Genomic DNA, 20,542 nt, shown 5'->3' with positions numbered 1-20,542 from the left:
TCTATCTTGTTTTCAGTCTCTTTGGCTGAGACTAAATGAAGACCTTTGATGACTTGACATTGTTGTACTGCTTAATAGATTCCTCACAATAGACGCTGATATTTCCAGAAGTAAACTGTGTTGAATTACAGTGGCATAAAAAGAGAATACGGTTTTTCCTAGTTGGTTCAAAACTCCATGAAGTTGTATTATGAAGGAAGATTACCTATGTAGGAAGGAGTGTTAAGCCTAAATAAAGGAACAGTGCAAAATGTATTTGTGGCATTGTGTGAGAGAAAAACGTGCATGAATTTAAATGGTGATACAGTAAATGATTGATTGTGTAACTGACTGATGGTAACTGTTTTTGTAATATTGAATAAGAAATCTTATAGTCTATTTGTAGAGAGATTATTCAATGTGTAAAAATTAACTTTATTTGTCAAAAACTAACATGAATTTCACATTTCCCTCATTTTGGTGTAATGTCTGACCTGAATGTGCTTCATTAGTATATCTAAATTACTTTATTATATATCATTTGATGTAGTCGAAAGTTTATCATTTTAATAAGAGCCGGTGAAATGATAAGCAGCACTCACAGTCTGCTGAGTGGTAAATTAATGCATTAACTTTGAATTTGCTAAGTGACAGGTTTCTGCAGTATGCATAATTTGCCTTCTTCAGAGCACCAGTGCTGTGTTCGCTATTATATTTTTTCTTGATAGATTTCTATCGCCTGTTTCTCTTATAATGTCCCATCTAAAGTAGACGGTATTCAGTCTGTTCATTTTGTGAGCAACAATAGTCAAACCATTCCTCAAATACCCCCTTTTATGTGAGTATACATAGAGCCTGAAGTCTGGGGTAAAGGTGAAAGTTGATAGCAACCAGTTTGATGCCCAGGTTTTATGTTTATTCAAGTCACTTAATGAAAATAAAACCTGGCTGTGGTCAACTTGTATTCATACAATATTAGCATGCCTGAACAAATTAGAGGAGTGCAAAAATTAAGAACTGTAAGGCAAACAATGCAGGCTTTGGGATTTGTCTTAAAAATACAAAACAGACTTTGATTCCAAGACCACACTTGCCTCTCGGTTAGTTTTACAGTTGAGTTTGAAATTTGTGGTTTTCTATATTAAAGGATTTGCATGAGTATGTGTCTTTTTATCTCTCTGAATGCTGAGCCTGTACATTTTAAAAATTGACTTCTGACATGGTTTATTTACTTGTTGTTGTTGTTGTTTTTTTTTTTAATTCTTTGAAGTTCTGTTTTCCTTTACTGTCATCTTTTATTATGTTTTAAACAGTAAAGAAGCTGTTGTTTTTAAATGTGCTTGCTTATAAATGAAGTGACTTAATTTGACTGTGTTCAGGGCTGGACTGGGACAAAAAATCGGCCCGGGCATTTTGACTAGAGACCGGCCCACCAGGCATTATAGGAAAAACCATAAAGCCTTTGAATGAAAACAAACGCTGTTGTGACAGTGATGTACACTGTCTTGTTGGTATATATGTATCAATCTAATAAACTTAAATCTACACCATCCTCCCTATTCTGGTATTCTAACCCGAAAGTAGACTGCTTGGTCGAGTTAACCTCCTGAACTATCTACAACACATGGTGAAAACCTGAAATTAAAACAGAGAAGACTAGAGGTGAGACATGATCATTACTGATTACTGATGACAGATTTAGATATATTTTCATAAACTATTCATTTACCACATCAATAAACAGCATGGCAGGGCAAAATATTTTTTCTAACATGGCAACCTTTAAAAAGTGAAAGGAGATAGAAAGACAGGTGAGAAAGAATAAAACTTAATTGACTTTTTGATGGCATTTTACACACAGTACTGGTACAGTATCTAGAAAATGTGGGAAAATACTGGCATCATATACAGTACTTAGCTACTTCTGAAGAAATTATGATGGGACCCTAAAAAAATTACTATGTACAATAATGGATTTCTATACATTTTACATCAGATGAAAACGTTTGTTGTAAGATTCAGATAATTATTTATTCAAAGTTTTTAAATGATATAACAAAGAAAAGAATTTCTTTGTGCCCCCCTTTCCCTGTTAATGCCCTACTTGGGCCCCTGGCAAAACTTTGCTAGATCCGCCCCTGCACAGTTACCAGCTGTCAGCTGCATAGAAAAGGATCCTGGTGTTATTTGTCTCTCAGAAACAGTTCATAACTTCCCTTCAACTCATTCATGTCACCTAAAAGGTAAACCTGTTTCTCCATCACCTGTTCAGCTCTGATGATTCAGTAAGGACATCTCCTGGTTTCATCTTCATGTTTCCCTCTCACCACATATCCAAACCGACATCATGACCAGCAGCTTTACAGTTGTGGCTCCAGCAAACATCAGCTGATACTAGAAATTAACCCTTTAAGACCTACCATTGAACCAAGTCTGCCAGAGCTTATATTATATTTTTACATGTTGTAGAGCCATTTTTGGGAGCATTTCAAGTTGCTATACATCAATACAACCACTACAGCCTAAATTTTAATAATATGCATGCATTAAGTGCATCGTAATTACATAAATTGCAAAAAAGTGCAATAAACTACAAAAAAATTGAAAATCATTTTTGTTTTTTAACATATATTTCTAGTTAGAGAAATTTAAGAGGCTTATCCCTCAAAACTGTAAATACAAAAAAGTTGCACAAAATAGTTTCCCACCACAGGAAATTTATTTTGAGTGTCTTCATAGTTTTATTTTTGAAATACACCAATTTCTATACACTGCAGGAAAAATGAAAATAAATATTATAGTGCAAATTTGCAAAAAAGCAGCATATGCATCAAAATAAACTATTTCCAGCAGTGCAATATGAGTCCTAAGCATCCCAGAAACGACACAGAAAGTCATAAAGTCAAACATAACTTTTAAAAACACCAGCATAAGCTCATGAGGCCTTGATGGTAAAAAACTACATTTCCGCGAAAATGACGTCACTTCCGGTTTCGGGCAGGTCATGGCGGACATCATCACAGTCAGGAGTCGACGGCTAACATGGAGCAGAAATTTCTTTATTCATATAAATTCTGATAGGAAACCGAGAAACCCAGAATCTGGAAACCAGATTTGTTTGTAAAAAGTTTGTCTCTATTTCTCTTGGTTATCCAGTATGAGATATTCACACAGCTCTATTTTACTTGACGCTCCGCTTTTAAACACTGAAAATTTACCACAGTCTCAATTTGAATGTGCCTGCTCTTATTTTGCTCTCTCTAAACCAATTAGCCCCTACACCCTGTTCTTTAATGACCGTTCACCATTAAAACATGGATTGGAGATCTTTGCACATTTTACGGCTCAAAATAGTTCAGGTGAGGCTGGAGGTGAAAGTAATGAAAGGTATAGGACAGACGGGTCCCCTGAGGATTAAGTGAAAAGGTTGCTAGACCCAAAGGACCCTTTCTGATTCAAACTAGTTTGAATTTTTAATCACAGTAAATAGCTAAATAGCTTCAAGTTCAGTCAGTAACAACAAGAACACAGAAACCAAAACAACATCAGCTCCATGGTAACACTTGGGTAGTGCTGTCACTATCACCTGATGATTTTTGAACAGGATTCTCCAAACACAGTGTTTGCAGTGTTTACCTGGATATTTCATATCTAAACACCAACCTGAACCTACAAGCATCTCTCGCTATTTGCTGTGACTCGACGGACGCTTTGGAAAAATATCGACAGCTAAACAAGTGTAACAGCGACTCTTCAGTGTTTCCTGAGCCCAAATGGACCCAACATTTGTCTCAGAAAATCTGGTAAGCTTTTCTCGTGTGAGCAAGCAAAAGCTTTTTTTGAATTTTTTGCTCAAAATGTGTCTAAAGCTTTCATAATCTTCAGGAAGCAGAGTACACTTTGGAATTTAACTTTCATTTTTAATACTTAAACATTTGTAAGCACTTTTAACAAAACTCTGTGAACATTTGTGTTTTTAGAACATCTGTAGGACTCAGTTTTTGCTTTTTCTTGTGTCACCTTAAAGTTTTCTAATGCCACACATCACACTGTGTGACTGATTTTTCTAACTATGGACTACGTGCATGTTTTTATCATTCAGGCATCTTGGCCAGTGCAGACTAGCACTGCTGATAAGAAACAGCAGCAGGAAGCTAACAAGATTGCTGAAAGTGAAACGGTGCAAGAATTAAAAGATGCACTCCATTTTGCCACTCAGGAGTTGAAGACTGCAAAGGAGGAAAATGCATCTTTGAAGGAGAAGATTGCCGTCCTTGAAAATGCTCACAAAATGGAAGTGAGTAGCCTCCAAGAAGAGCTCAAACTCAAGGATGAGGCGCTTCAAAGATGTGTGAAGAAAAGAAGAGCTCGAACCAAAGCCTGGGTAGAACTCCTCCATGAATCGACCATAAAAGACATGGAGATAAACACCAGGGAACAACACTGGAGCAGCAAGTGGCAATCAACCGAGAAGAGCCTGAAAGAGGAGAAGAAAAAAGTGGAGGAGCTCCAAATTAAGAACAAGCTTCTGATGGAGAACTTACAGGAAAATCTGGACGAATGGAAGAATGTCCTTCAGGTAAGCTGTCTCCGCTATCATTTCACTTTACCATAATGTCATGTTTGGTCCTAACAACTTCTGTCAGACTGAGTCACAGTTCAATAAAATACATTTTACTCTCTCTACATAGGAGCTTGCACCCGATGCTGACCACCAGGAAGAAACCCTGGAAACAAATTCCAAGAGGAAAAGCTGGAAAACCACGAGGGAGAAGAGGAGGGAACGGACAAACCAAGAAAGGACAAGAAAAAGCAGGAAGAAAAGCAGGAGACAAAAGAGGACATCGAAGAAAACCTTGAGGGAAAAAGTGACGAGAAGATGGAAGATAAAACAGCAACTGAAGATCTAAACCCAAACCTCTGCCTGGTTCCCATCCCTCTCACTCCCTCCAACTCTTGCCCTTTACCCCCTGTCCCTACACCCCAACTCAACCCCTCTACCTCCTCCCTACCTTACCCACCCTCTCGTGCTCTTTCCTACTCTTCACCCAGCTCTTATTCTTTACGCAAAACCCTCAGTCTCCACACCTTCCCCCAATCCTCCTCCCAACCTTACTCGGTCTCTCATGCTCCCTCCTACTATTTACCCTTGTTTTCCAAACCTGTGCAGCTTTTTTGTTCATTTTAAAATGAACATGTGAAATTTCATTAAACTTACAGTCTTTGTTTGGATCATTGTTTTTTACCTATAACACAATATTACACTTTTGTCCAGAAGAGATTTATTTAAAAAAGTATAAGTCTCATTTAAGTGATCAAGAGTCTCCTGTCAAAAAGGTTTAACAGTTTATAAAGGTTAAGTTGACAGTGACAGACTTTATTTTAAAGAGCCCCAAGATAAGAAACATGTTGCAGTTAATGACCACACTTAAACTGGATATTGGCCACAAACTAGTGTGTAACTGGTGAGATCCAGCAAGAAAAAAATGTATTTTCTTTATTAATGTGGCTTTCGGATGCTAAATATCTAAACCTGACATATGGCACTATCAAGGCCTTTGAATTGGTGAAAACTAGCAATGAAAAGGCCTCCTACTAGAATGTATAAAAAATGAAGGCATATTAAGTTTCAACTTTTATTCCATATTTGATCTTCTTTCCTTTTAATGATCTACATGTGAGAACAAGACAAAATTATCAAAAAGGATTTATTTAATAATAACAACAAAAGACTGTATATAAAAGATAGACATAACCCACGTGAACAGTTGCCTTCTGTGTTTTAGGAGCTAGTATTGGACTGTATTTGAGCAAGATGGTGAAATGCTAAGTTATCAGCTGAAGCTGTCTGGCTTGGCTAATAAGTGTATCAAACACATTTTGGGTCCAACACACAAACATGGATGCAACACAAAAAGAAAAAAAAAAGACCTGAGCATAACAGACTTCTTGGATGCTCTGTTTCTACAATTGGCTGCACAGTAAGCCGTATTATGTTAATTAACTGCATTAAAATGCACCAAGAGGCACCATCACCCAGGGCTGGACTGGGACAAAAAATCGGCCCGGGCATTTTGACTAGAGACCGGCCCACCAGGCATTATAGGAAAAACCATAAAGCCTTTGAATGAAAACAAACGCTGTTGTGACAGTGATGTACACTGTCTTGTTGGTATATATGTATCAATCTAATAAACTTAAATCTACACCATCCTCCCTATTCTGGTATTCTAAACAGTACCCGAAAGTAGACTGCTTGGTCGAGTTAACCTCCTGAACTATCTACAACACATGGTGAAAACCTGAAATTAAAACAGAGAAGACTAGAGGTGAGACATGATCATTACTGATTACTGATGACAGATTTAGATATATTTTCATAAACTATTCATTTACCACATCAATAAACAGCATGGCAGGGCAAAATATTTTTTCTAACATGGCAACCTTTAAAAAGTGAAAGGAGATAGAAAGACAGGTGAGAAAGAATAAAACTTAATTGACTTTTTGATGGCATTTTACACACAGTACTGGTACAGTATCTAGAAAATGTGGGAAAATACTGGCATCATATACAGTACTTAGCTACTTCTGAAGAAATTATGATGGGACCCTAAAAAAATTACTATGTACAATAATGGATTTCTATACATTTTACATCAGATGAAAACGTTTGTTGTAAGATTCAGATAATTATTTATTCAAAGTTTTTAAATGATATAACAAAGAAAAGAATTTCTTTGTGCCCCCCTTTCCCTGTTAATGCCCTACTTGGGCCCCTGGCAAAACTTTGCTAGATCCGCCCCTGCACAGTTACCAGCTGTCAGCTGCATAGAAAAGGATCCTGGTGTTATTTGTCTCTCAGAAACAGTTCATAACTTCCCTTCAACTCATTCATGTCACCTAAAAGGTAAACCTGTTTCTCCATCACCTGTTCAGCTCTGATGATTCAGTAAGGACATCTCCTGGTTTCATCTTCATGTTTCCCTCTCACCACATATCCAAACCGACATCATGACCAGCAGCTTTACAGTTGTGGCTCCAGCAAACATCAGCTGATACTAGAAATTAACCCTTTAAGACCTACCATTGAACCAAGTCTGCCAGAGCTTATATTATATTTTTACATGTTGTAGAGCCATTTTTGGGAGCATTTCAAGTTGCTATACATCAATACAACCACTACAGCCTAAATTTTAATAATATGCATGCATTAAGTGCATCGTAATTACATAAATTGCAAAAAAGTGCAATAAACTACAAAAAAATTGAAAATCGTTTTTGTTTTTTAACATATATTTCTAGTTAGAGAAATTTAAGAGGCTTATCTCTCAAAACTGTAAATACAAAAAAGTTGCACAAAATAGTTTCCCACCACAGGAAATTTATTTTGAGTGTCTTCATAGTTTTATTTTTGAAATACACCAATTTTTATACTCTGCAGGAAAAACGAAAATAAATATTATAGTGCAAATTTGCAAAAAAGCAGCATATGCATCAAAATAAACTATTTCCAGCAGTGCAATATGAGTCCTAAGCATCCCAGAAACGACACAGAAAGTCATAAAGTCAAACATAACTTTTAAAAACACCAGCATAAGCTCATGAGGCCTTGATGGTAAAAAACTACATTTCCGCGAAAATGACGTCACTTCCGGTTTCGGGCAGGTCATGGCGGACATGCGATCCGGTTGTTCAGTGATGACGCGACGAATCCTACTTCCGGGTCTAAAGTAGTCTGCGTTTAATATGGCTTTTGTGTTGTTAACATGTTTAATGTTATGTATTTTCTTCTATTTGATCTCAAAAAGCTCCTAAAACAGTCAGTGATCACTGCTGACCTCCCTGGCTTTTATTACCGCTAATCATTTATTTAAGCTCAGTTTTTAAAACCTTAGGATGTAACTACAGCCCAGCCCATGCAGCAGTATATGAATGACTAACCTCGTATTGTGGATGGATTATCTCAGTTGTTCTCCTGGCTGAAGTTTGGTCCTTTTACAGCATCCTGCCATGCGATTACAGTTGTTCCTGACCACCAAGAACACTCACGTTAACTTTTATCGAGTGGAAAAAAAGTTAGCTTGTTCATATTATGCTAACATAGCTGTGTCGCTAGGGGTCACGTAGCACATCATTATATACCAGCTAGCCAAACTTCAGTAACCCTACAAACGTCACTGCTGTTTCGTTTTCTGTCTTCATTTCTGTTGGAAGTGATAACAGAGCTGTACGTTTGAATTTGTTTCCAAAACCCCGCAGTCAGGACATGCTATATTGTATTTAGATAGAAGCAAGCGAGCTAACTCCCTGCTAACTTCTAACTCCGTTAAATGTCATAAATTCCGTTTTCATGGATGGCTGGATGTTAAACTCAATTGTTACACCTGGTAGAGCAGAACGCTGATCATTTTATTAAAGATGAAAGACTTTAGACAGTTTTTCAACTCTCAGTAACGCCATAGTGATCGTTTGATATATGGACCTGCAGCGGAGTTTAGACCCAGACACGGCTAGTGACGTCAGACTGAACAATCGGATAGTTCGTGCTGATGGACGTAGGAAGTGTTATGAACAGCTGATCAGATCGGCAAAGCGTGTTTCTGGAATATTATGTTTTTGTTGCTGCAAGTGCTTTTTATGCAGTTTTTGCAAAGCTATATGTGGAAGGAAACTGTGACTTAGGACAAGCTGATGGCATAAGATGTAAGTACAACTCCTCTGGTTTCATATGCAAAAAAAATTATTGCGCTAGCTCACGTGGTTGCAGTGCTACCGGGATTTAAAAATAGTTACGCAAAATGGAGCGTGCCGCTCTGACCGGTTTTAAAGTACGGTGGCCCTGAGAGGCCAAACGGACTGCAACTTCAGAAAACACTTGCAAAACGAAAAATGCTGCAAAAAGGAAAACGCTGCAAAAAGAAAGACGCTGCACTGCAACTTCAAGAAAAACGCTGCACTGCAAGAAGAAAAACGCTACAAAAAGAAAGACGCTGCACTGCAACTTAAAGAAAAACGCTGCACTGCAAAAAGAAAAACGCTACAAAAAGAAAGATGCTGCACTGCAACTTCAAGAAAAACGCTGCACTGCAAAAAGGAAAAACGCTACAAAAAGAAAGACGCTGCACTGCAACTTCAAGAAAAACGCTGCACTGCAAAAAGGAAAAACGCTACAAAAAGAAAAACGCTGCAAAAAGAAAAGCGCTGCAAAAGCACACAAAGCACAACGGAAATAGGAAAAAAGACAACGGAAATGTTCCTGGGGAGACAATAACCCGACGGACCAGTTGCACGAACCAAAACATGTTAACCACTGCGCTAGGACTGGGACACACTTCAAAGAAGTGGAGGAGAGGTAAATGTGTTGTAATCTCATGATTCTAATAATACTACAGATATGTTTGCAGTGTTTGGGAGTAACGAAATACATATAACACTCACGTATTTAAAATACAAAATACGAGTAACTGTATTCCGTTACAGTTACTGTGTAAATAGGTGGTATTCAGAATACAGTTTTTTTGTTGAAATAAATAGATTACACATCATTATTTTCCTATTTCGTATGTTAGGCTATGCCCTCTCTATTTTTTTGTTAATTCCACTCTGGTGGAAACCCAAACAAAACAAGCATTAAGAGGCTCTAATGCCTGTGTCTCAGTTTCGCGGCCCATGCCACCTCTACTTGCGGCAGTATAATGACATGACAAAATATTTTCAATAATTATTGTTCAAAAAATTAGTTAATATGAAGGCAATAGGCAGAGTATTACAGGCATAGCGATAAAGGATGTGCCCTCATGTAGTCCGTGCTGCAGGGAGAATGGACGTTAAGTTTCTGTGAGCCAGGGAGTGAGAAAAAGGAAAGTGGAAAAGTATGAGTTCTCACCTAGCAGAAAAGGGAGATGGAAGCATGTAAATATAATAATAACCACTGCAGCCAAAAACAGTGCCTGACGAGTCCAGATGTAAGTACACTGTTTAGACTCGACTGTACAATGTGTTTGTGTTTTCCTCCGAAACAATAAGTTCGGTTGAAGCAGCCTTTCAACGCCTCTCTCTGTCTCTCGCTAGCAAAGTTGACCAAAACTGTAAAGCTAGTTCCAGGTGCGAGCCAGACACTGAACCCCACGTATTAGCCAAAGGTCCCTTTACAACAGTTCGGAGCTGCAGATATATATATATATATATATATATATATATATATATATATATATATATATATATATATATATATATATATTTGACTGTTTTGTAAAATAAATTGCTAAAATCATACAACTCATGTTTTTCAGGTTAAGATGTATTGTCCATTCTGTGGATTCCAGTTTGAGAACTTGACAAAATTTTGCTGTTCCTGTGGAAAAGACATAAGTTTTGTACCAGCTAAAGATGCTTCCACAGAACAAGAACACTCAAGAGGTAATTTTTTCTGAACTTCCTGCTATTGTAACTCGTTCTATACGGAAAAAAGTTAAAAGGGCAAGATTTGTTCAGGTGTTTGTAATTTACAGATAGTGTCATAAATGAAAAAAAAAAAGGAAAACTATAGACATCAGGTGTCATGTGACTAATAAATCTGCATTTCTGAAAGCAAAGACATTTTTCTGCTGGATGTGACTGTGGGGAAGAGGTAGATTTTTTTGTGCATTATGTTCATATGTTTTTTGAATAATGACTTTTTCATGTTTGCTTTTGAATTATAAACAACGATAGACCAATAAAGAGTCTCTCTGTCTTTCACCCTTTTTTCCTGTTCAGCCAAGACAGTTGTTCAGCAGTTCTTCAAGTACCGTGAAGGTAAAGAGGCAGAAAGGAGGATGTTCTCAAAATCCAAAAAGAAATCAAAGAAAACAGTGAAGGTATAAATACAAAGTTTTTTTAAATGTTAATCTGTTGTCTGACAACACTTTTCTAATATGTGACCACTTTTTTTTTCCTAAAATGTAATCTAGATTTCTGTTGGGATCATGAACAAAAAGAGGACTGGCATGAGACCCATAAGAGGGAAATCACTACCATTACATGTTGACCCAAGCTGGTCATCTGAGAGGCTGTTGGGTGCTGCCATTAAAAAATTGAAAGCTTTCAACCAAGATATGAAAGATGTAGAATACATCCTGCTCTACCCTGATGGCTCTCAAATAAAAAATATTCCAGGAACTGACACACCCTTTACGATTGAACTCTACAAAGAGGCCGTTGGCAAGCCTTACCAAAGAATTACACTATTTGTCTGCACACTTGAGGACTTTTTGTCAGAATGTGAGTTAAATATAATTGCCATTAATTCTTTTTTATACTCATATTGTTAAAGATTACTGTGTTGAAGATTTTAACCAAAGTATTTCATACGTTCCCACAGATGTTAGTGTTTCAGAAGTTGAGGAGGATGATGAAGTTATCGTTAGGGTACCACCCGTTACGTCACCCCTCTCTGACACAGTGGTATGTAAATCTCAAGGATTCATTAGTTCGAGATGTTAGTGCTCTCAGTTCCGGCATAATGCATTCAATGTCTGGATATAAGACTAATATCATTCTATCGTTGTGTATATATAGTGGTAAGAATCTGAGCAGCCATAATCAACGAGTTTGGTGTTTGATGATTTTATCTGACAGCTTTGGTCAAGTCCAGAAAGCAGTACACCAGAGCCTATACGTCGGTAAGTTGGCTACCTTCTAGCACATTGATCTGGCCTCTGTGGCAGGTATATAAACATCTAATGTTCTTAACACTTTAATGTTAGCATTTGATGGCCACAAAAGCATGTTATGTCTTATAACATTTTCTTTTTATCATTGGATCTATATTTTATAGGTCAACTTCAATATCCCAAACATCTGATGTGCAAGTACATAATACTCTTTTGTATAACAATGTTGCATATTTAATTGTTAAGTTTCATTTGCATGCCATTACATCTGCAGTTGTTATGGTATTGTGTTGTGTTTGTGTTTATGCTGAAGGTTCAGTGTGGTACAGAATCTCAAATGGCATCCACATCAGGAGAACATACTACAAGTTACAAGTTAGTCTTAAGTTATAAAATTACATGATTTCCCCTAGGGATCAATGAAGTATTATGATTCAGATTGTGATTCTAAAATTTAAAAAATATGAAATGATATATCTTGTAAATAATTATAAAGTAATAAGCTCAGTGAAACCGTTTTTTGTTGTTGTTGTTGTTTTTTAATTATAGAGGTTCTCTATCTAATCCATAACTTGAGCAAATTCAGTCACGGTGAAGTATTTCAGACCCAACCCAGCCAAATGTAGAGCCAGAATTACTATTACATAAAATGTATTTTAATCTTCTGTTTTTACTCTCCTTTGACAGTATCTATACCAATATCTATGCACCTGTCGTTATTGACAGCAGTTCTTCAGATGCTGAGGGAGAGGAGTTGCAAAAGGAAAACTGGTAACTTTCATATCTCGAATAAGTACAATAAACCCATAGTGTGTGACTTGCAGTTAACCTATTTATCAAATTTTTTTTTTTACTAAAAATAGTGCTGGGTACTGCTGCTATTTTTGATCCTAACCTTTTACAGGAGCAAACATAGCTTAACTTTTCCTGTGAAGTTATTCTGCTGATGATTGTATTCAGGAAAAAAAGATTCTTAAAATTATTTGGTTGCTGATGATTGTTCTTCAGATTACTATTTTGCTTTTTAAAATTAATTAACAGAAAAAGGCCAATTGATAAAGCAAGAAAAATTACTTAAAAGATATTAAACAAAAAAAAAAATACATAAAGTGTAAATAGTGTAAATATTTTGTTGCTTTTCACTGACTCATTCTACAGTGATGAACCTGATGGATTGACGGCTGCAGATGTCATCTCAAATCTGGCTCTGAAGATCAACAAAACCTCCTGTAGCAGATTCAACATTAACCGAGCCAATGTCTGGGATGGTGCCTACCGAGGCTTCAGAAGGTCTTCATATAGTCCCAACTCTGGCATGATGGTGAAATTCTCTGATGATGTGGGGCTGGCTGAAGAGGCAATAGACACAGGTGGGCCTACTCGAGAATTTCTCACCCTTTTGATGGAAGCCATAAGGACGAGAAGAATATTCGAAGGAAAAGACTATGCCAAATATCTCACATTTCATAGTAAAGGTATCTATTTTTTTCACATTTTTTTCCATGGTCAAAATTACTTTATTATAATGAATTGTCTTTATCTTTAGCTGCAGATGAAAATGAATATTTCTACGTTGGAAGAATGATTGCAGTTTCCATTGTCCATGGTGGTCCAGGGCCATGTTGTTTATCTCCAAACTTCTTTATGTACCTTGTTGGAAAAGAAAAGACATTCGAGGCACCAATTGATGATATACCAGATGAAGAAATCAAGAAGGCTCTACTAGAGGTAAATTTGTGATGTTATGATTATGACAAACGCCAATAAATGCAAATTTTTAGTTTTAGTTATCCACTTAACATAATCTTGGTAACTAACTGATGCCTGAAATGATTACGGATTGTGTAATCCAAGACTGTGTTAAATTGCACATTAATAGACAGCATGCGAAGGATGTCACTTGTGCATGTGTATGTGTGTGTAATATATATTTTTCTCTTTAGATAAAGAATGCAACATCTCTAAGTGAGCTCCGAGTAATCTCAGAAAAACACTCAAGCATGCTCCAGACAGCAGGATGCTGTCGATTCATGAGGACACTGGAGGATAAGAAGGTAGTAGCGGATTACATTCAGTGGTACTTCATCTACCGAAACCATCTTTCCATCCAAAGGTATAGAATTCAGACTATTATGTGCCCATTTTACAAAATCTTTTCAGAAGAATAAATTGTTACTTTTTTTTTATTCCCGTGAAATTTAAAGGACGGAAAAAACATATTCTAAATGCAAGACCTTTTTCAGGAGGACTTTTTTTTTGTAGCAGGATGAGTGTCTTAGCTAGATAAGAATGTTGTGCAGTTTTGCTTTCTTGCACAAATAACATTAAACATTTTATTAAAAATTAGACTGTTTTCTAGTTTCAGAAAGGGTCTAGCAACACTGGATTTTCTAAACGCCCTGGAACAGCATCCTTCACTCTTCTTCTCATTCATGTGCTACACTGAGACCAGGCTGACAGCTGATCTTCTTGAGAACATCTTCCATGTGCAATTTGGTCCACCTGGCAGCTCTAGGCGTCAAGAGGAGACAAGAGTACTAAGCTACTGGCAAGACTATCTGCTTTCTGTAGAAGGTATTCAATTTGGTTGAAAATGTTGAAATGAGTACATTTATGTCAGCAAAGTGTAATGGCACCTTTTTCCTGTTTATTATCATTAGAAATAACTTTTATTCTCTTTACATTTTCAGAGAGAAATGGAAGTCTGTCTCTTGAAGACATCCTTATGTTTGCAACTGGACTGAGAGAAATTCCTCCTGCAGCAATTCAGCCAAAGCCACTTCTTTTCCAGACCACTTCACGCTTCCCTGTAGCAGATGTCTGTGCAAATACTATCAAAATCCCAGTGTTACACAGTTATGAGGACTTCCAAGAAGCCATGGATTATGGCATCCAGAACTCTCCTGGGTTTGGGCTTCCCTAAGGTCCAAGTCCTTTTGCTTTTAAGCCACATTTATGGTTTTAGCAAACATTTGAAGTTTGTGATTTTAAAATCTGAAAATTTTGTTTCTAATAATTTATAATAATTTCTGTAAATCACATAAAGTTTAATGCATTGCAGAAAGTTCAATCAGGTTTTGGAATTTCAAAAGCATAGTATCATAGTGGGACAATTGAACAAGTTAGACATATTTCACTGTGTTAAGAAATTGCCAATGTAACAAAATAAAACATTTCTGAAGTATTCTAATGTACTGAGACACGCTAGTATAATAACACAGGGAAAAAAATCTGATAAATTCAGTTAAAAGGCTTTATTTAATCAAACACTTCTGTGTTTGATTACATTTTTTTGTAAGATATGCAAGTTGTTCTTGGAGTTAAAAGAAAAAAGAAAAACCCACATAAATACAGGTCTCGCTGAATGCTTTTGTAAACCTTTGTTTGTAAAACAGATCTCCAAATTAATCAACGTGTTTGTTACAACACCTAATTAAAAGGAACAAGTTATTTTGTACAGTATGGTCTTTTGATTTCTTCAGGTAGAAAGCGTACACACTGAAAAGTTGACAGTAGTGAAACTATTTATATAAAAACTATGGTACTATTTTTTTCAATACTCATTAAAGTTGGTTTGTGACAATTAGTGTCAGTGGTAATTGTACCCACTCTGTCTTTCCAAGTTTGTGAAATGAACCTGGAGATTGTCGTCCCCACATAGACTGTACTAAGCAGGTAGAATGTCATCAAACTGGTGCAGGATTTCTTGAGGCACTTGGAATCCACACTCTCTTCCACCATACCTTAGGTCAGTCAGAAAAATGAACAAATTCAGTCACTTCTCCATGTACTATCCTTCAAGGTTACAGCAAAAGCGCAAAGTCAATCTTATAATTAAAAGTCAGTTCTGGAAATTGTGATTTTAAAGAATCTTCATTATGCATATATCTACATTTGTCATTTTTAGCCAAGATGTGATCCAAAGTTAAAATATGATTGTCTAACATTTTTTTTTTTTTTTTTGGAAAAAAATATAAAAATAAAACGTATGTGCATGAAGTCAGAGAACAGAACTAATGGCAAAACACAAGTAGCAGCTTTAATTTCTATTCAGCAAAAAGGTGAAAACAACAAAACACACTATTCAATTGCTAAAGTGTGTGTAATACCTGCTGTGAGTAACAGTTAGGGCAAATTGTTAAACCTAAATGACATACTGCTTACTTAACTCAAGTAGTTAGGTCAAGAAAGAAAAGAGTGCACATAAGGGATGGACTGTTCCTGAACCATTTTATAAATGAACAAAAGGTTTAATAACAGCAAGCTGGACAGGTATCCTGCACATACAATACACTATACTGAGGAAGAACAATTTTAGTAAAACTATGAAATAAAATACATGGACTAAATACATACCTATGAGGCAGGTGATACATGGCTTCTGGTTTACCAGATGGACAACAAGATTGGCGCATAGGTCGGATGGTGTGAGTGTTCCAGAGATCTCTGTACTCGTCAAGCTCTTTTTGCAAGACATTGAGGAAGACATATCGTAGAAGGCATTTATGTTCATGACTGCCGTTGAAAAGATGCCTCTCCCTCAGGTCACTGAAGAGTTCAATCCAGAACTGAGTTCTAATGGTGGAATGACAAGGCATATAAAATTTAATAACACAAGTAATTCAATGTAATTGTCCTCTTTAAAAAAAAGTCATAATCTTAAGAATATTGAAATGTGCGCAATTTCGTTCAAAGAAAAGCTTATTCACATGTTCTGAAGTGTTTCATCAATGCACTGCAGGAAAAAAAAAGCAACTTCACACAAATAACAAAATTTAACAAAATGATTAATCCTTCTGTTATTCCTGCATTTGGCGGTTGAACTTAAGAAAAGTTGTAATATACAGGTCTGTCCATATAAATGTACTATTTTGTTTCTACATGAACACTGAAGCTGTTATCACTTGTTAGATAACACACAGAAATCCAAAAGCTAGTGAAAACATCAGTATTTTTTTTTTTGGCACACAAAGTCGAAGAAATGTCTGAAACGAATGACCTCCTCTAACAAATTTCTGTCATGTTGGATCAATGTTCTTATATTACTCATATTACAGTTCTCAAATTTGAAGAATCCCTTGTTCTTTTATTTATATGACTCCCTACAGGTAAACTATTTGATCTAGATGTTAGTTTGGTACTACATAGGCACACAAATTTGAATAAATTTTACTCAATTTTAAATACATCAATCTTTACTGATGCCATTGCCTCTAGGATTTATAATAATTTATTAAAATGTTGAATGTCAGTTTGTTTGTTGTTTTTTATAGTTCCTTTTTAGGACTTTTGTGGAATGTCTGAGTAGGATTTTCTTTTTGAGTGTGTTGTTTTAATACAAACAAATGTCACTGGTATACCACACCATTTATTATATTTTTTGAAGCAGTTGTGCATCACATGAGAAAAATGTGTAGGTGACTATGTTTTTCTTTGTTTGTTTGTGACTGTAATTTAATATTTGAGTATAAAACCCCACCCACAAAAAAAAGTATATCGCTGACCACGAAACACCTTCGGAACCATTCAATTTTAGTTTCAGAATATATTTTAAAAGCCATGTACCTTTGCTTTCTGAACGAAGACCACCAACTTTCAATCCGTTGATTTGTAGTTGAGGTACCATACATATGACTGTGGGCTCCTGCAAGTTCATCTCCATGGTCTGATCTTAAAGCACAGTGAATGGCTACCATTGTGCCATTTTCTGTGCCACAGTCTGTACGAAGGCATGCTGGAAGTTGACCAAACCGTGACAAGCACTCCATATAATATTTTGCAATGATACCTGGGTCATTATTTGAGCTGCCACAGCTGAGCCACATAACTTTCCTTGAAAATCCATCGACACATGCACTAATAGCAACACCAAAGGGCTTCAGCTTATCATAACCATCCACATGCCACACTTGATTTGGTCCTTCTGAAAAATATCCTCTTCGAACAAACCTGCGTTTACAGCGACGCTTAACACCATATGGATCTAGTCTTGAGAGTATGTGCATTACATCATTTCTTTTAACTTTCAGATTATACTTTTGTCGCAGTGTCTGACACATGGATCTGTAACCCAGAAGCTGACCTGAGCCTCTCAGTTCTTGTGTAACAGTGGAAATGACAATGTCAGTGGGAGTAAAGTCAGTCCTTCTAGTCATTCCAGCATCTTTTAGCCTCCTCTTTAATGTTCTCAGACTCATACAAATATTATGCTTGTTTTCAAGAAAATCCAGGATCACTTCATATGTATGGCCCTCAGAGAAATACTTATTGATGATGTCTGTGACTGAGACTGGGCCTAAGGTTGAAGAGAAAACATGAAAAGATAATTACGACCACAGGAATCCACAAATGCACTTAATAAGTGTTTTTTAAAAAAAAATACCACATCTGAAACAAGTCTCAATAAACATGACTCAAGTATTTAATCTTCTTGATGTGTGCTTAAATAAAGTCCAGCAAAAGCTCAAAGAACATGGACCAGGATTCAGGACTTATCACTCTCATTAAGACCTCTATGCTGACAACTCAAAATGAGCAAAATTAGAGAAGTTAGAAGAATTTCGTCACTGTGTACATATGTCCTATTAAGTCATAAACTAGTTTTTAAAATTATGCCGTAGAACCGGTGGCAGGCTTAAACCAGAATACAGTTCTTAGTACCTACCAGTTCATGCCTTTACGGTTTTTGGAATTCTGATTTATCTTTGCATACAGAGTCTTTAACAATACAAAAACCTTAGAATAAGGAAATGAATATAGTACTTTGGAATGGCACATGAATAATAATCCCCCCCCCCAAAAAAAAAGTTAAACACGCACTACTGAAGCTACTGTGGTGTATATAAGTCATTATGAAGCAATTAAAAGGTGAGCAATAAATACTAGAACTTAGGAAAGTGAAGTGCTTACCATTCTCTATAAAAGGTGCTAAAACTTGAATGTTAGTTCCACAGGACCCACAAAAAACTCCAATTTGCCCCACTAGCTGGATTCCACAATATGGACAATACATTGCCTGATGAAGACACAATGCCAAATGAAAACCTGAACACATTAACTGCAATATTCCTTAATGACTTTGACTTATTAGTATTTGTTCTCGAGTTTAAAAAAGCTTCATTTCTAAGCCTACATAAAACATTATCTTTGTTAGAATTATCTTTGAATGTATATTCCAGATATCTGTAGTATTATTAGAATCATGAGATTACAACACATTTACCTCTCCTCCACTTCTTTGAAGTGTGTCCCAGTCCTAGCGCACTGGTTAGCATGTTTTGGTTCGTGCAACTGGTCCGTCGGGTTATTGTCTCCCCAGGAACATTTCCGTTGTCTTTTTTCCTATTTCCGTTGTGCTTTGTGTGCTTTTGCAGCGCTTTTCTTTTTGCAGCGTTTTTCTTTTTGCAGTGCAGCGTTTATCTTGAAGTTGCAGTGCAGCGTCTTTCTTTTTGTAGCGTTTTTCTTTTTGCAGTGCAGCGTTTTTCTTGAAGTTGCAGTGCAGCGTCTTTCTTTTTGTAGCGTTTTTCTTCTTGCAGTGCAGCGTTTTTCTTGAAGTTGCAGTGCAGCGTCTTTCTTTTTGCAGCGTTTTCCTTTTTGCAGCATTTTTCTTTTTGCAAGTGTTTTCTGAAGTTGCAGTCCATTTGGCCTCTCAGGGCCACCGTAGGGTTTCCTCTTTCTGGCGCAAAGTGGGTGATAAACAAACAAGAGAGATGATTAGCTGATCATTGATCAGTTTCATGATTGAAGTAGAAACAGGAGAGGGAGGGGAGAGAATGACAGAAGAAGAGGCAGCTGTGCAGCAAAGACACAGAATAACTCCAGCTTTGTGTCTTTTTCATTCTAGCTGAAGTACGGGACAAATCGCGTTCCTTTTCCCCTCAATACGAAACGCGCAATATTTTCTCTGAATACCAGACGATTACGTTTTTTACGGGACGGTTGGAAACTCTAATAACTAACCTTATAAATAAAATAAGATAAAACAAGTTCAACATCAGTAATATCATAGCACCCACCCAGTAGTATATAAACTCCGTCATGCTAGCTAGTACGCAGTACGGGTTATTGTAACTGACAGTAAAAAGTCAGCATAACGAAAATAAACTCCACCTAAACTTGGTTTATATCTGACCCAGATAGACTGCAGGTCATAACTTCTTACCTGAAGTTCAGTTCACCGCCTCGGGTCTCTGCTCCTCCTGCCTTTCCCCAGCGTGTTGCATCTGCTGGCCTCCACCACTTGCTAATGTTACTGAATCGGTGGAAGCTCCGCAATAGCCACCACCAAACAACTGAGTTATTTTTACACATCTCCCAGCATCTGACCAATCCACCACCTTTCAGTGTTTATACCGTTACGGGAAAAAAAAACGAAAAAAAAGAACCCATCGGCCCATAAAAACGAAAAATCACCATCGGCCCACCGGGCAAATGCCCGGTTCGCCCGATGGCCAGTCCAGCTGTGACTGTGTTTAAGTAAAGTTCTCTTCTTGTGTTGAAGCCTGCTTGTGATTAGGGCTGCCACGATTAGTCGACTAGTCACGATTACGTCGACTATCAGAATCGTCGACGACTGATTTAATAGTCGACGCGTCGTTTGAAGCTTTGTAAGATCACAAAAGACGCAGGACTAAGTAGTAGGATTTAAGAGTGTAATAACGGACTTAAACAGAAGATGGCAGCACTGCATGTACAAGGATGCCAGCTGCCGTTAAACCCCGAAGAAGAAGAAGTAGCTCTGTCCCAGAATTCATAGCGCAGCCCAGCTCAGTTTCCAACAACGGTGGCAGCTAGTTAGTTTTAATATTACTCTTATTATTCTTTCTGGGTCACAAAATAAACGTTTAACATATTTTCAGGCGAGAATGTAGCTGTGTAAACCTCAAATATCTGCTCAGTTTATCAAG

General features: G+C 36.9%; 3 protein-coding genes across 5 annotated transcripts; 2 read left to right on the top strand and 1 right to left on the bottom strand.

Annotated features, from left to right (window-relative positions):
• Nucleotides 1-3,629: 3,629 nt before the first annotated feature.
• On the top strand, nt 3,630-5,139 carry LOC146385485 (uncharacterized). The gene is made up of 3 exons (XM_084929988.1): nt 3,630-3,782; nt 4,082-4,558; nt 4,671-5,139. Exons 1-3 carry the CDS (start codon nt 3,753-3,755, stop codon nt 4,887-4,889), a joined length of 726 nt encoding a protein of 241 aa, XP_084786114.1. The 5' UTR covers nt 3,630-3,752; the 3' UTR covers nt 4,890-5,139.
• A 5,088-nt stretch (nt 5,140-10,227) lies between these two features.
• On the top strand, nt 10,228-15,092 carry LOC146385484 (G2/M phase-specific E3 ubiquitin-protein ligase-like). Of its 2 annotated transcripts, none has more exons than XM_084931236.1 (13): nt 10,228-10,401; nt 10,741-10,841; nt 10,935-11,244; nt 11,345-11,427; nt 11,602-11,645; nt 11,801-11,834; nt 11,950-12,011; nt 12,324-12,407; nt 12,795-13,006; nt 13,183-13,364; nt 13,580-13,749; nt 13,996-14,210; nt 14,327-15,092. In XM_084931236.1, exons 1-13 carry the CDS (start codon nt 10,281-10,283, stop codon nt 14,557-14,559), a joined length of 1,851 nt encoding a protein of 616 aa, XP_084787362.1. In that variant the 5' UTR covers nt 10,228-10,280; the 3' UTR covers nt 14,560-15,092. The 2 variants fall into 2 exon arrangements, with proteins under 2 accessions (XP_084787362.1, XP_084787361.1); XM_084931235.1 differs by having other exon boundaries at nt 12,795-13,111.
• Nucleotides 15,093-15,126: 34 nt separating this feature from the next.
• On the bottom strand, nt 15,127-19,255 carry LOC146385483 (uncharacterized). 2 transcript variants are annotated; one of them, XM_084931239.1, is made up of 5 exons: nt 18,859-19,255; nt 18,546-18,651; nt 17,202-17,931; nt 15,993-16,211; nt 15,127-15,379 (listed from the first exon to the last, which is right to left on the bottom strand). In XM_084931239.1, the coding sequence occupies exons 2-5, from the start codon at nt 18,646-18,648 to the stop codon at nt 15,304-15,306; spliced, it is 1,128 nt and encodes a 375-aa protein (XP_084787365.1). In that variant the 5' UTR covers nt 18,649-18,651; nt 18,859-19,255; the 3' UTR covers nt 15,127-15,303. The 2 variants fall into 2 exon arrangements, with proteins under 2 accessions (XP_084787365.1, XP_084787363.1); XM_084931237.1 differs by lacking the exon at nt 18,859-19,255 and having other exon boundaries at nt 18,546-18,772.
• Between the last annotated feature and the right edge of the window lie 1,287 nt (nt 19,256-20,542).

This window comes from Perissodus microlepis, chromosome 6 (assembly GCF_051167445.1).
Source record: "Perissodus microlepis isolate ML-2025 ecotype Zambia chromosome 6, ASM5116744v1, whole genome shotgun sequence".
Taxonomy (NCBI): Eukaryota; Metazoa; Chordata; class Actinopteri; order Cichliformes; family Cichlidae; genus Perissodus; species Perissodus microlepis.
Note: the sequence above shows the minus strand (reverse complement) of the source record. Positions and strands in the feature narration are given on the sequence as shown.

Bases quoted from the DNA above. Each gene is read 5' to 3' on its own strand.
- LOC146385485 (XM_084929988.1), top strand. From the start codon at position 3,753: ATGGACCCAACATTTGTCTCAGAAAATCTG. The intron at 3,783-4,081 runs GTAAGCTTTTCT...TTTATCATTCAG, and splicing joins CATTTGTCTCAGAAAATCTG to GCATCTTGGCCAGTGCAGAC. The intron at 4,559-4,670 runs GTAAGCTGTCTC...CTCTCTACATAG, and splicing joins AATGGAAGAATGTCCTTCAG to GAGCTTGCACCCGATGCTGA.
- LOC146385484 (XM_084931235.1), top strand. From the start codon at position 10,281: ATGTATTGTCCATTCTGTGGATTCCAGTTTGAGAACTTGACAAAATTT. The intron at 11,428-11,601 runs GTATGTAAATCT...TTTATCTGACAG, and splicing joins CACCCCTCTCTGACACAGTG to CTTTGGTCAAGTCCAGAAAG. The intron at 13,365-13,579 runs GTAAATTTGTGA...TTTTCTCTTTAG, and splicing joins TCAAGAAGGCTCTACTAGAG to ATAAAGAATGCAACATCTCT.
- LOC146385483 (XM_084931237.1), bottom strand. From the start codon at position 18,690: ATGTGTTCAGGTTTTCATTTGGCATTGTGTCTTCATCAGGCAATGTAT. The intron at 17,932-18,545 runs GTAAGCACTTCA...CTTCAACCTTAG, and splicing joins AGCACCTTTTATAGAGAATG to GCCCAGTCTCAGTCACAGAC. The intron at 16,212-17,201 runs GTACATGGCTTT...TTCCACCATTAG, and splicing joins TCTTCGTTCAGAAAGCAAAG to AACTCAGTTCTGGATTGAAC.